This window comes from Carassius gibelio, chromosome B11 (assembly GCF_023724105.1).
Source record: "Carassius gibelio isolate Cgi1373 ecotype wild population from Czech Republic chromosome B11, carGib1.2-hapl.c, whole genome shotgun sequence".
Classification (NCBI taxonomy): domain Eukaryota; kingdom Metazoa; phylum Chordata; class Actinopteri; order Cypriniformes; family Cyprinidae; genus Carassius; species Carassius gibelio.
In genome coordinates, this window is record NC_068406.1 from 17,382,144 (window position 1) to 17,397,633 (window position 15,490).

The 15,490-nt window shown below is 37.6% G+C and overlaps 1 protein-coding gene across 12 annotated transcripts in view; it reads left to right on the plus strand.

Annotated features, from left to right (window-relative positions):
• Window positions 1-15,490, plus strand: part of LOC127968448 (pleckstrin homology domain-containing family A member 6) — a 92,276-nt gene that overhangs the window by 64,355 nt on the left and 12,431 nt on the right. For 7 of the 12 annotated variants that reach the window (XM_052569692.1, XM_052569690.1, XM_052569688.1 and 4 more), the window contains 11 exons: window positions 7,361-7,560; window positions 8,646-9,098; window positions 9,774-10,272; window positions 10,403-10,489; window positions 10,808-10,861; window positions 13,194-13,262; window positions 13,367-13,447; window positions 13,648-13,797; window positions 13,888-13,983; window positions 14,440-14,551; window positions 15,156-15,292. In XM_052569692.1, coding sequence (XP_052425652.1) covers window positions 7,361-7,560; window positions 8,646-9,098; window positions 9,774-10,272; window positions 10,403-10,489; window positions 10,808-10,861; window positions 13,194-13,262; window positions 13,367-13,447; window positions 13,648-13,797; window positions 13,888-13,983; window positions 14,440-14,551; window positions 15,156-15,292 — 1,938 coding nt within the window. Of the gene's footprint in view, window positions 1-4,614; window positions 6,574-7,360; window positions 7,561-8,645; window positions 9,099-9,773; window positions 10,273-10,402; window positions 10,490-10,807; window positions 10,862-13,193; window positions 13,263-13,366; window positions 13,448-13,647; window positions 13,798-13,887; window positions 13,984-14,439; window positions 14,552-15,155; window positions 15,293-15,490 lie in introns of those variants that run through there. The other 5 variants (XM_052569691.1, XM_052569694.1, XM_052569699.1 and 2 more) reach the window with 2 other exon arrangements.

Consider the following 15,490-nt stretch of genomic DNA (forward strand, 5'->3'; position numbering starts at 1 on the left):
GTTGTTTGTCCTAAATTCACTGTGATCTTCTCAGCAGCCCTGGGCTGGTTACCTTGGCCTAGCGTGTGGGGCAGAGGTGTCTCTCTTATCAGACATGTGGACTCTGTCTGTTTGTTGTGTATGAAACACACATCAGAGCATTAAGAACAGACAGACAGACACCAACCAGAGAGTGTGTGTTTGTGAAGTACGGTGGGAGACAGAACACACACGCAAGAAGCTGTCCAGTCCTGTGTGATGCCTAGTCATTAAAGGTTTCGGCAATCATTCATTTTGCAGCTCTCCCCCATATTTTTGCTGTTGTTTGAGCTCGTGCTGTTAACTGCTTTGTCAACATGTTGGAGAGCATCAGATTTCAGCTGTGGCTGTAACCTTCCTGCTATGTTGCATGTGTGTATTTCCAGCTGTTCGCCTTAACCCAGCTGTGTTGCAGGTTGGACAGATGGGATAGGAGCTTTTATCTAAAAATAACTATTATGCGAATCAAAATCAAAAATCAAATAGTTCATATTAATGTTATTATATATAGTATTTTTTTTTTAAATGATGTGTGTAGTCCTTCAAGTATTTTAATTATTTATGTTATAGTTAAAATAAATAAATAAGAAAGCTGAAGTGATGTGCATAAAATATTTATATATATATATAAAAATTGTTTAGCTTGTGTACTTCTACATAATATTTGCAGCAAATTTATAGCAATAATAATAATAATAATAATAATAATATAAAATATAAAGAACTTGAACATGTTTATAAATATGTGTAATAAATCATGCATGTAGCCTATCAATTTTACTTACATTTATTTAATTATAATAATAGTTATAGATATATTTTGTGTATAATTATAATTTTTGGTGTTTGGGATTTTTGGCACATTTTTGATATTTTGACAACCCCATTTGGAATGGTGCTTTTCTGAAAGCTGTTTTAATTTACACAAGCACATCTCACATCAAACATGGATCCAAAACAAGAGAATTCAGTTTACTAGCTCCGCATGACTGAGAGTATACAACTACCTGTCAGAGGCTCAGAAATAGAGAGAGACGGACAGAATGACAGAGGCAAGGAGGCAGGTCTGTCGTTTCAATATCTGCTGAGGCTTGACTGTCTGCTTCCGCTTCCATCTGGCTCTCCAAAAAGCAAGGCAGGGAATTGCTCTGTTCGTTCTTTATTTGATTTATTTATTTATTTTTGACATCAAGCTGCTCTGGGCATTAGTACCTGCTGTCCAGTGTCCTACACTGTGTCTCACACTCAGATCATCTACTGTCTGATCTAATGAGTGTAGACAGGTGAACTGCTCACTCTCTGAGCTTTTCCTCCCAGACGAATCTCAAGTTGTGCTAGTTTTGTTTGAAATTGAGAATTATATGGGAAATACAAGGGCAATTTACTAATGAATAAACCAGTGGTTTTCAACCTGTGGTCTGCGGCCCCCTAGTGGGCCGCGGTGGTATTGCAGGTGGGCCGCCAATTATTTTCTGTTCATTTCCAGTCCATTCTAGGGCTGTGCGATTAAAAGAAAACGTCCTAAAATCACGATTTGAGCGTGTGCATATGCCTAACTCCAGGTTCACACACTGTCTGTGATGCGCCTTTTTTCTGAGCCAATGTTGACGGATCAGAGCGTTCTCACTGCGGTAAAAGGCTAGAAATAAAAACGTGCGAAAATAATTCATGTCTAACACATGAGCATAGAGTGAATTTGTTAGTGAACAGGATGCAGTTTAAGTGAGAGGAGACACGTTTTAAGTGTGCACACTCTCCTCGCAAAGCAGCGTGTATCTGAGCAAGCACGACCGGTTTTGTGACAGAGCAAAGGAAATCTGCTGCGAACAGAGAGATTCGCACTCGTGCATTATTTTAATGTGCTTTCGCGTTATATTTATGCGCTCTCACTGCTGACCGCATACACATACTGTATACACACTGCAAACACCTGAGGCACCGCTACAATTAATGAGCTCTATGAACAATGCATGGCAAAAAAGAAAAAAAAGTCCCTGTATACAGGATTTTTTTTTAATTTATTTATTTTGCCACAAGTCTATATATTTTTTTACATCTTCACTATAGTGATAATTTTGACTTATGTCTGTTCTAGAGATGTTACAACTTTTTGATAAAGCTCTGATTGGTTTTCTTTTGGAAATATGTTTCAAATTAAGCCTGAATGCATTTATGTCTGTAAAAGCACAATTGCAAAATTGATCAAAAAAATCGCGATAGTTTTTTTTTTTTTTTTGTCCATATCGCACAGCCCTAGTTTATTCAATAAATATAGTTTAAAATCTAGCTTCTGAGTACTAAGTTATTAACCCAACAATAGCGGGGTCAGTTAATTTTTTTGAAGTGGGCCGCGCAAACATATGTGTTTGGTTGTGTGGGCCGCGAGTTGAAAAAGGTTGGGAACCACTGGAATAAACTATTTATAACTATCTATAATCTATAACATGATGAAATTTATTTACTTCTTATACTTCTTATTTACATTTATTTAATCCTTAAAGATTTCAGTACACTTATTGACAAGTTAATCTCTATACTGGTTTTTAAGTTAATACGACAAAGGGTTTTGCACTGAAATAACACATGCATAGTTTAGGGCAGTAGAGAGAAAGGACCTCTACTGCCCTGAAAGACAGCGGAGACCAGGACAACTAGAGCCCCAGATACAGATCCCCTGTAAAGACCTTGTCTCAGAGGAGCACCAGGACAAGACCACAGGAAACAGATGATTCTTCTGCACAATCTGACTTTGCTGCAGCCTGGAATTGAACTACTGGTTTTCGTCTGGTCAGAGGAGAACTGACCCCCCAACTGAGCCTGGTTTCTCCCAAGGTTTTTTTTCTCCATTCTGTCACCGATGGAGTTTCGGTTCCTTGCCGCTGTCGCCTCTGGCTTGCTTAGTTGGGGTCACTTCATCTACAGCGATATCATTGACTTGATTGCAAATTAAAACAGACACTATTTCAACTGAACAGAGATGACATCACTGAATTCAATGATGAACTGCCTTTAACTATCATTTTTCATTATTGAGACACTGTTTTCCAAATGAATGTTTTTCAGTGCTTTGACGCAATGTATTTTGTTTAAAGCACTATATAAATAAAGGTGATTGATTGATTGATTTTGTCTAACAGTTAAAAGAGATAAAAAAAATAATAATAAAAAAACACTTTGTATTCTCCTTAAAACTGATTTTTGTTTTGTTTTGTGATGAGGGGATTTCAAAAACTTTTTTTGTATTGGTTTGGTTTGATTTGTTTTATTTTTCTGTTGTTGTTTTTTTTTTTTTTTTTGCTTTGCTTTGCTTTATTTTGTTTTGAGAGGATTTCAGAGGCCAGAAGAAAATAGTAAAGAAAACCCATCAGAAATTTTTTTTTGTTTTGTTTTGTTTGTTTTGTCATGCTTTGTTTTACTTTGCTTTGAGAGAATTTCAGAGGCCACTGAGGGATTTACTAGAAGAAAATCCCATCAGAAATCCCAACTAAAACGTTGTGGTGTGAAAAGCCAAGTTGGAATGGCTCAGCCTTGTGTCAGAGCCGAGATGGGAAAGTATGTCAGTGGATATTATACTCAAAGGAAATAACCTAAAAGTGACTTTTATTGTGGCCTGTTGAAATATATGATCCAACATCAACAATAAACTGGCCTTCTTGAACATTAGATTACGTCTACAGTGTAAACATGGTTCTTTTCCACCACTGTGTAATAGATCTTTGTAGCTCCTGGGCCACACCTCTGTGCCGGTGCCATAGGACCTCCTGCCACACAGAGAGGAGACAAAACACACTCCGATTAACACAATCTATGTTGCTTGACCTTCTTTTATGTGCAGTAAAAGGGTGAAATCAATGTCAGTCTTATCAGATCATCTGCTAGTCTGGTGTGTTACCATCACTTGCATCAGCAAATGCACAAAAAGTGGGCGTCATTATAATATGAGATCCTACACAGTGTGAGATTCTAATACATGCTTTCCGGTTTTCAAATGTGTAGGCTTGTATCCCCAGGCTAGCAACAATAGCAGTGATTTTGTGTTGGTTTTGTCTATGCTCTGACCGAGCCGGTGATATTCATAACGATGATATTGAGATCTCACGTTCCTAAGAGAACAATGCAAGATATTTATCTTCACACACTAAAGATGATAGACATTTTCAATTAGGCCATAATAAAGGTTTGACTAAATATAGTCCTGCACTGACATACTATGTGACAAAGTCAGTTCTTCTTTCTGAGTGCTTGTTTGGATAGAAGGGTACCCATTAGTTAAGAGTAGGTCTGTAAAGATAGATCAGTCTGACATGTGACGCCACTGCAAACACAAATGTCTCTTGTAGACCGTAAATATTTCTACAAGATGCACTTGGAATCAGGCTCTATTTCAGCCCACCTTTGAGGAAATGATTTACAAGCATTGAAAGATATTTATTTTATTTTATTTTAATTTTTTATTTATTTGTATTTTTTATTTATTTGTGCATTTAACAATAAGACATATAATTAATATTAAGTGTTTTATTTACAGTGAAAATCAGTGAGGTGCAAAACAACACTGAACACCTTAGACCAAAAAAAAAAAAAAAAAAGAGAAAAAATAAGTTTTAAAAAGTGTGTTTCATGGACAAGAAAATGTCATACAGAATGGCATGTGGTGAATAAATGACAGATTTATCATTTTTGAGTGAACTATCACTTAAAGGGAGTTATTTTTCAGTCAAATATTTCAGAATAATAATGATTCCTGACACCATAGTAAAACTGACTGCTCATCCAGGAAACTCGTGAACTTCATGTGACCTCTTCACGTTCCAATGTTACATTTTGAATCATAATATTGGCAACAACATGACAAATTAGTACCAGATAAATCCTGTCACTTCAGCTTAACATGGTTCATTTGTCATGCGTCCTCACAAAGCAATGTCAAATACCTGCTGCATACTTACAAATTGCCAAACACCTCTTTCCTCCTACACTTTATTTCCTTAAATGAAGATGTGTTTGAAGGTTGTACACACAATAAAGAGGGCTTAAATGAAGACCAGCTATATTAAAGTTAAACAAATATTTTGAAGTTCCAGCTCAGAGTCATTTAGTAATAATCTGCAGAAGAACAATGACTTCTCTGCAAAATCAAATGCAAACAGTAAGCACAGAATTTGCCAAGCCCTGCAATGAATCAATAGTGCGGGAGTGTTTGACGGTTCAATCAAAGGAAACAAGGCATTATTTTGGCTGGTATAAGGGTAAGCGAAGGACTTGCAATAGCATGGCTAGTTTTTGTGTCAGATTTCTGTAAATTGAGCAACCACTGCAATGCAAACTTTTGTTTTGATGCTCCACTTCCTGAGACACAGATGACTGTCTCAGTTTCAAGAGAATTTTAAGCATGCAAACAACATGAATAAACAGGAAATATATTATTGATTACTTTAGACCAGGTTTGTTTTTCTGCTTAATTGAAGTTGTTTTGATTATAACTTGTGTATTTCAAATAAATCTTGTTTTTCAGGTTTTGTCTACTCAAAAATACTGTTTGTTTCTTAACGGTCTATAGTGACATTTACCTAACTGTCTTTTGGCTTAGTTAGCTATTAGATTGCATGAAACTTATTTTGGCACACCCTCGGATGACTAAGTGCAGTTTGTTTTATGCAAGACTAATTCAGGGGATTGGCATGGGATGAAATCCTGATTTACAACTGAACGTTATGGTCAGATTATTGTAGCTTCCAGTGATGCGTCACGTTTCATCAGTGCTCACACACCCTCTCAAAACCTGCTGTGTGTTTCCACAAACTGTCATGCTGGTTATAGAAATAAATTTGATATTGTGTAATAGGCTTTTTGCATCATAAATTGACCAAAATTGCCACTGAAAGGAACAAATCGGTCCCATATTTAAAATGTGTGGACAGAAATGTCCCAGTAGACTAAATTGACTTAAAAGGGGAAAAAAAGATCTTATAAAGGTAAAAGTTGGTTTTGTATGTATTGTATGTATTTTCTAGATTCTTATATTATTGTTTTTATTGTCCCTTAATAGGAAGCTTTAATTTCAGACACTAGTCATAAATTAAGTTACAAACAGGATGCATTTACTTTTTTCTGTAGAATCTGAGTTTTTTTGCTAATATATTTTTTGTTTGCAGTTTAGTTAACTCTAAATCATTCTGTATTGCCCCCATGTGGTAAAGGTCTGTACTACAGTGTTTTTGACAAGAGTGCATATGTGTAAACTATTGTGTTACTTATTTAATATAGCACTATCACACAAAGGTTTTACATTGTCTGTGCTTAACAGATGATATTTTGTTTATGTTATAACACAACAAAGCCACATTTTTACTAAATGCCAATTCTTTCAGAATATTAATTCACATGTCCACTCCATTATTATAAACCTGACCACATCTAGCCAACATCTAACCTGCCCCTAAAGTTGATCTTTATATTTGATCTAGTCATCCTTATGTAGTCTTTTCTCCTCTGTTCCCAATACCCCCCACGTCTGAGGACCCCTGAGTGAGTTTTCTCCATGAGCCACATTTAGTAGGTATTTCAGAGCACCTCTTTTTCTACTGTAACTGCATGACAAGTGACACGGTCAGACTCACCTGCTTATGTTCCTAACAAGCTGACAGTAACGATTATGTTGATAAAAGTATATAAGTATTTTCCGAACTTAATTACTTTTTGAAAGTCCTCAGTTACCTGTCAGCTTACGCTCGATGTTTAATTGCTATAATTTTGAGTCTGACCTGCATGTCCGAGCCACATATTTCTCCAGTGTTCTGCTGCATATTAAATATAAACTCATTTGCTTTCAAATGAAAATGAAGTCATTGCATGGATTGGTTTTGTTTGCATGCACTGCGACTTCACCTACCAGCGTCTGTCTAGCTCTTTGCCTTAAAGGACTAGTTCATCCAAAAAAATGTAATTTTCTTAAGCTCAGGCCATCCAAAATGTAATTTGTTTGTTTCTTCTTCTGCAATTACTCTGTTCTGATGAAGAAACAAACTCATCTACATCTTGGAAAGCCTGAGTTTGAGTACACGGATTTTCCTCTTTGGGTGAATTATTCCTTTAAGCAAAATATTACTTCAAATAATAATTCTGCATTTATTCTCATGTCTTTAAGCATGTCTTTCATTCGCAGGCTTTTATTTACTTGCTCGTGTACATATGAACAATTGAATGCACTATTCTGCTGGATCTGTTTTGCATGCTTTGTTTTCCTTGTGGTATCAGGTTTACAGTTATGTTCTTGCACAATGGGAGTGGCTATAGGATAGTCCAATAATATTCTCTCTTTTTCTCTCTTTCTCTGTTGCAGGTGTGGTGCGAAAGCAACGAAGAGGAGGAGGAGGAGGATGAGGAAAGTGAGGATTTAAAGGGCAGTATTGCATTCTGTTTGCAGGCTGAGCACACAGGGACTCGTACGTACTACTTCAGTGCAGACAGCCAGAAGGAGCAGGAGGAGTGGATCCAAGCCATGAATGAGGCTGCCAGGGTCCACATCCCAGCCACATCCAGGTACACACACCTCTATAATCCACATCAGTTCACACACTGTCCACTCCTGCATCTAAAACCAGCGTCACTCTGAAATGGAAATTCTGTCATCATTTACTCACCTTATTGCTGTTCTGAACTGCATGAATATTTCTTATTGAAAAAAAAAAGCTGATTAAAATATATAGATTTATAGTTTAGATAGCACATGCTTTATTCTTTGTTGTATTCTTATTTTGGCCTTTTCAAAATTTGTTAAAAAATGTCACTAAAAAGGAAGTTAACACCATAATTAATAGAATGTATTGTACCAGTTACTTGCCTTTTTAACCACGAACAACACAAGTGTGTTTTTCGAATCCGTTCCACAATTAATTATTATAATTATTAATATATATATAATTTTTTTGTAGTCACATAGTGACTATAGTTTTGTACTATACCAGCATTTTTTCTTTTCTTTTTTAAACTAAACACTTCGGTCTAAAATGACCAAAGAACGCCAGACAAAGACCAGGCAATGGCAATTTTACATGTACTACAAAGTGAATATGACAATAATAATATTACCACATAGTGGCCAACTGAATATAGTGTAACATAGTTTGAAGTTGTTCACTTACGTGCATCCATGTTTTTTTCTGTGTGTCTGCACTCAGGCACCATGTTTTCATCAATGTTTAAATAATAGTCACGTTTACAACTTATCGGCCAAATGATAAATCCTATTGAGCAATGCCAAGAAGGCAAATATTCCAAATTGAAATGTAGCAAATGAGTCATAATGACTACTTCCTTGAAAATATTTTAATGCTTTTATGGAGAAAAATGTCATGGTTTTGGACAACATCTTAAAAGTGTGATTCTTGGGGAGTCAGAGCAGCATATTTTAAGCAGCCAAAGACACATCTGATGAAAATTTATGCAGAGCAATAACTAAAGTAGCACAGATGGAACACAAGTGCATACCATTAATGCTGCTACCCTGATACTCTGGAACAAACAGTCCTGCGCTCTCCTTATAAAAAAAAAGAATCAAAGGCTTTATACTGTTTAAGACGGTGTTTTATATATGTGTTGTCTCTCTCTTTCCTGCTGTTCTGCAGAAATAAATCTGATCCCGTCCCGACAGCAGATGAAAACGACATGGTAGCCAAACGCCTCGAGTCCAATTCTCACGCAGAGAACGGCCAGAGGCCAGATATCCAAGAACCTGTCAAACACGAGCTTAACGGTGTAGAAACCAGAGACACCACACCCAGCACCCCAGTGACCCCGGTTACCCCTAATATAGAGGGCAGGATGGGGGAGAAAGCAGTCCCGGTACCCCATCACCCCAATGGCTGGGGTAGCTATGGTCCTCCCAATGGTTCAAGATACCATTCCCAAGAGAATATGAGGGAAATGCGCGAGCCGCATGAGGAGAATGTGGTGATGCGGAGAGGCTTTGTGCCCAGGACGGCACCGGAGAGACTGGCCCAGAGGAAGAGTTCCATGACGCAGCTGCAGCAGTGGGTCAACCAGCGACGGGCCCTGGTGCCTCAAGACGACGGCCGCAGGTGAGGTCTAGGTCTAGGTCTGCTTTCATAACCTTGTCCTTTTCTTATCAGCAGGGTAATTATAGTTTAGTTTTTATTTATTTATTTATGTTGGTGCCCTTTTCACTCTGTTAATGTTAGTTTTAATGCAAGTGTGCTGCAAAAACTTAAACTATAATTTATAGTCATTTTTATTTTAAGTCTTTCTTTTTTTTCCAGTAATGTAGAGGTCAGTAAAATGTTGTTTGTTTGTTTAAATTAATGCTTTTATTCAGCAAGGAAGCATTAAATTGATCAAAGTGGTTGTAAAGAGTGTTATAACATTACACAAGATTTCTGCACCACTGTTTTCAACATTGATAAGAAGAAGAACAATTTCTTAAGCATCAAATCAGCAAATTAGAATGATTTCTGATTATTCATGTGGCACTGAAGACTGGAGTAATGTGTGCAAAAAAATTCAGCATTGTCTTCACCGAATTAAATTATATTTTAAAATATATGCAAATAGAAAACAGTTGCTTGAAACTGTAATAATATTTCTGTTTTTGCTATATATTTGATCAACTAAATGCAGCCTTGTTGAGTCTAAGATATTTCCTTCAAAAGCACAAAAAATCTTACTGACCCCAAACTTTTGAATGGTAGTGTATCTTTATTTAATATTCTGGTAATGATAATTCCACTGGTTTTTAGTCCATCCAGGTACTACACAGTAAACCGCGCTATGTCAGCAGACTATTACGGTGTGTATAACGGCCCTCCATATGTAGATGACTATCCCCTCTACCCACCTGGTGTGCGACCTGAGAGCATCTGCTCCATGTCGGCTGCATACAACCGACCACCTCCTCGCTGGACCATGGAAGAGAGAAGGCGTTCATTGCGAGACGGACCCTTATATGGTCAACCTCAAGACCCTCAGTGGATGATGGGACCCCAGGGTCCTCCCTATTACTCCCAGTTGGACTCAGCGCAGAACTCTATGAGACGGCTTTCCATACAGCCCCGCTCGCGGTCGGTTCCTCGTTCACCCTCCTCTTCCCTGGGAGGCCCCTACTCTCCACACAGCTTCGCCTCACCTGCCCGATCGCCCAGTGTCAGGTTTGATCGGGGACCTGGCCGACTCAGAGAGGAGGCAATATATGCTGACCCCTCAGTCTACGGGCTCCGCAGGTCACTGAGCTCACCTAAGGTAAAGCATCTGTCAAACAACTAAGTATCCATAACCAGAGTATCACATTTGAATGCTATTATATTATATTATAATATATATTGCCTTCTTTTTGGCTGACTTTAAAGTGCCATAATTGTTCTTGTTTTAGTATGATTTCCCTGGAGATAGACGCTCCTACAGCCAGGGAATGTACCATTACAACTACCCAGCATCCCCTTCGCTCCATAGTAAAATGGTAAGTCAACACTTTAAAGCATTTTGAATGTGTTTAGCATGGAGCACTCCATTTGGGGGCTTCTCTATAGAGAACCAGCAAATCATGCAATCATGTGACTGATAATTTGTATGTGCAAAAGATCAAGTGCACTAGTCTGGCTATTGAATGATGGAGACTGTGTTATTATCTGTTGTTATGAGTGTGATGCACTGCGCGATGCCGTGATCAGCATGTGTCTGTCCTCACCTGTGTCTCGTTCTCCGTCTCTCCATCCGATGTATGCTGCCGCTGGGTTTGACACACTGGGCTTTGCTGCTGCCTCACTGACCACATCAGGAGGACATTTTAGACGTGCAGCTTCAGAGGAACCTGGAGTACCTGGATCAGCAGGTAGGAGATTCAATGCTGACAGCACATATTAGCTCTCGCCTGAAACCTAGTGAGCTGCTCAACTAAGTGATTTGAAAAGAATGTTCTTGATGATTAAATCTGGAAAATGTATATTATTAATGATTTTCCATTTTAGTTAGGATGCTGCATGCTTTAGAAAGCAGGCAGTAGACAAGAGGCAGCTCACTAAGTTTTCTAACAGAGCTTTTGATTGTTGTCTTCACTTTAAAGAGACGATAGAGAATCGACTGACTGTTGTTCGGTTGCCCACGTCAAGACATAAACAACCATGTCATTAATGTAGTCACGGTCCTCTCAAACATTTTTCCTGTTCTCACTGTCTTCTCCTCTTTGTGTCAGTTCTCACGCCGACTTGAAAGGGTTTTCTTATTTTATAACAGCTGCATGTTAACAGCAGTGGCTGCTATATATGGCTTCTTCGTAGTTGTCACATGGGGAAGTTGTCACGAGGGGTTATATCCCAGGAATTGTAACGCAATTATGTGTTTTCTGTAGTAGTGATTTATATATATATATATATATATAATATAAAGTGTTGATTTTGAAATCTTGATGAAAAAGTCTTAAATTAGAATGCTTTTTTGTCAGTTCTGGGCAAATTGTCACCTTTTAAATATATATATATTTAATTATTGATTAATTTCGGACCCACTTTATATTAAGTGGCCTTAACTACTATGTACTTACATTTTAATTAATAATTTAGTACAATGTACTTATTGTGTACATACATGTTTTTACATTGTACTTATTTTTTTTAAACTACATGTAATTACATCTGTATTTAATTTCTGTAATTACATTTATAATTACACTGTTGACCCATACTTTACACCTTAACCCACCCTTAAACTTACCCATACCTCCAACCCTCTCCCTAACCTTACCCCTATTCCACCTCAATAGCAGCAAAAGTGTTTTACAATACAATATGAACACAATAAGTACATTGTACTTAAGGCCACCTAATATAAAGTGGGACCATAATTTCAATTACGATTTCTGCCAAAAATGGGATATTTCTCTGTGTTACCAGTTTTATTTGTGTGCTTAATAAACAATAAGAAATATATGATGCACAACAAGTATTCCAAATAACGTAATTAAACTTTTTTTATATATTAGTAAGTCTCAGGCGATATGTCAGTGTATAGATTTGAACTATACACTATAGTTTGAAACTATAGTTTGAAACAAAAATTCTGAAAACCCATCACAGGTTGGAAAAAACTATGAACAGTTATTCTAAATTCTACATTTAGAATAGTTTTAACATATTTTTCATCAAATACAGGTAATTGCAGTCTAAGTGAGTCAAAAAATTTCTAGCGGTTGTGTAATGGCCGCTAAAATAAAAAGTAAAAAAGTGTGTGAAAGTGAGAAAACTTGCCCAGGTCTCTACTATATCCTCGCCGTGCTGTGGACATTGCAAGTATAGTTTCCACCAAAGTCGGCCATACTCAAGGCCAATCATATAGCCAGGTGAATGATGGTGTGTTCTGCCCTAGATGACAGATGGTGATCACCTAATCAGCATGGTAACCAGAATGGTTGAGCGTTCCTCTCCTCGAGCAAAACTATTCTCACAAGTAAGAGAGTCGAGACTCCTCTAGAGAGACAGGCTGCTGTTCTACCTGCTTTTCCCGCGCTACTGAACCTCAGTTCAGCCTCTTTCTGGCAAAGATTCGCTCAGACATGGCTGTTCTGAGGTTGTGACGGAGCCTGGCTCTCTCTGTGCTCTCCGGTCGATGTGGCATGTTGGATGTTTTGATCGTGCTTTAGGTTTAAGTGAACTTAGGTTTAGTTTTAAAGCCTTACATTTAAGTTCAGCAACGAGAGCCACAATCTTCAGCTTGTCTTTGGTTTTGCTTTACTTTGTGTATCTGAATCCTGCCATTTCCAGTGCTTGTTTGCCCAATATCACATCCTCTATCGTGTGGTCATTGTGTGTCGTGTTGTCTTGCTGTTGTCCTCTGTGTACAGTATGTGTCTTGTCCACTCATGCCATCAAGCAAGAAAGCCATTTTCAGTGTATAGCCTTCGCACTATGGGCTTATCATTTACACAGCATTTTGGATGGTTTTTGTTGCTGAATAATGCAAACAGCACATTGCAATGGCTAATACCTATTTCTGGTAGCTATTTAATCATTTAAAATGAATTCTGAGCAAATAAATCAATAACAGTTGTCATTTTTATTAGTATCAGTTTATTTTTCATTATACTATTATTTTAAATCTTTAAAAAAAAAGAGAAGAAAAAGACTCATTTTCACTAATATTTCCATTTTATCCCTTCTCTTTGATTATAGGTGCCTCCATTCCATGATGTGTACGGTGATCTACATCCTACACTGAAGCTTAATGAGATTGAGACCAGTGTGAGTCACTTTGTCTGGTCAAAGACATGCATAAATGTACAGCTTTATAAACGATTGTCTTTTACATAACAGACCCATGAACAATTCATTTTGTCTCTGTACAGAAACTACTGGGCCGCTTGTGTGAGCAGAATCGACTTGTGAAAGAGCAGGAGGCTGTAGTGCATCGTTTGCGAATGGAAAAGGTACATTTGTTGCTTTTAAGAGTTCTCTCAAAAAACGATTCATGGCTCAACATCAGATATAATATAAAATACTATTATAATATATTTTTATTATATGAAATAATTAATTAAATACTTAACATTAAATGATCAATTTAAACCACATGATTATGCCTCAAAATGCTGCCCTTGCTCACTTGACTGTTTTCTGTATTATCCAGGACAGTCTAGAGGGGGTGCTGGTGGCCACACATCAGGAGATGGAGCTGTACAGGAGCCAGCCGCTAGCCTTGGAGAAACTTCAGCTGAAGAAGGAGAGTCTACAAAATAAGCTGATTAACATCAGAGGAGAGCTGTCTCAGGCCTCCAGTGTAAGAAACCAGACAGTTATGAAAACTCAATCTAAGCTAGTAGAATTGATTTAAATAAATGTTATTTCATTTGTTAATTGTATTTCACAGGCCCTGACCACCACTCGTATGGAGTTTGAAGCACTAGAGGATGAAGTAAACAGCATCCACGGTGACCTGTGGGAACAGCTGAACGCTGGAGGCCAGGTATGATACTGACTTCACATTTGTCATCATCATCATTAGTTACCAGGGAACCTTGAACTCTTAAACTACAAGCCCTTAATGACTTCTGCCATCTTTCCATTTAGAAAAATCATTTATTCATGAGCACATTATATTATGTGTTTGCATCATGTGAATGACCTCCATTGCATTCAGAACTGTCATGATCATTTTACATGATTGATTTACCTTGAGGGCATTACTGTAGTAAAAAGGTGACCTTGATGATACAGAATTAATTTGAATACTAAATTAAGATTCTATTTAATGCAACAAGAAGTCCTTTGAATGGAAATGAATTATGCAATCGGTAATTGAACAGCATGTGAATCTCTCATTAATTATTAATAAGAATGACTATGCATTAATGTAATGATCCTGACAGTGCTTCAATAATGCATGTGTCTTTTCTCTTTCAATGAATCGCTTTCCTTCCAGAGTGAGCTGGTACACAGGCACATTCAGAAGGAGTTCTGGAGGGTTCAGGATGTTTTGGAGGGGCTGCACAAGAACAACCCGTCTCGTGGCACGGACACGGCCAAGCACAGAGGTCAGACGATCTGTTACTGCACAGCGTCATGCATAATCTCTGTTCATTTTGGCACTTAGAAATGTGGTCCTGCAGAGCAGAAAAACTACTTATTTCCGACTTATTTTTATGCATGTTATTGATCTTATTATGAGTGATTATTTTATGCATGTATATGTTTCATTTTTTAAATTGGATGGTAATTTTTTATTGTGTATTTTTAATCATAACCAGATCATCCGGTGAAACGGTGCTTGTCTTAAATGACTTTTCCAGTCATTTAGTCCACATAAGCCCTGTCCCATTCTTGCAATCAACTGCAAGCTCACATTAAGATTTGCCCTCAGATTGTCCCATATTTTCTCTGTACAGAGCTGCAGTTTTCTTATGTTGAAGAATATTGTGAGAACGCTTTAGCCTGCTGTTGCAGTAATGCTGCTGCAACGCTTGATGTATAACAAGAAACAGAGACCAGTGTCATTTGTTTTATGATTTGATTTTTTTTTTTTTTTGTATTGAAATACAACTGCAGCAAAGAAGAGCATATTATAGGGAAGAATATTAGGTTACTTTTGACATCATGACATAGGTCCTTAACTCTATTATCTGTCTCTGTCTCCATTAGCCAGTGGAGCATCCGGCTCTTTCAGCACAAACAGTCCTGCGAGTCCCTTGAGTTCAGTGAGTCTGACGAGTCCTCTCAGCCCCTTCTCTCCTGTCCCTGGCTCTCAGGCCTCTCCCACTAAACAGGTGGCCACAGAGGTATTTCACACAGCATTATTCTTCAATGAAAGTCTTACTCATTACAGTGTACAGAATACAATACAGCAGCACATACTATACCAGATTATTTCATTTAAATGCATAAGGGATATCAAATTGTTCTGCTTCTACTAATTAAATCAAGTCTGATCATAGGACTCGCTATTTTTGTCTAGCCTGAATCGTTTCTGATTCGAA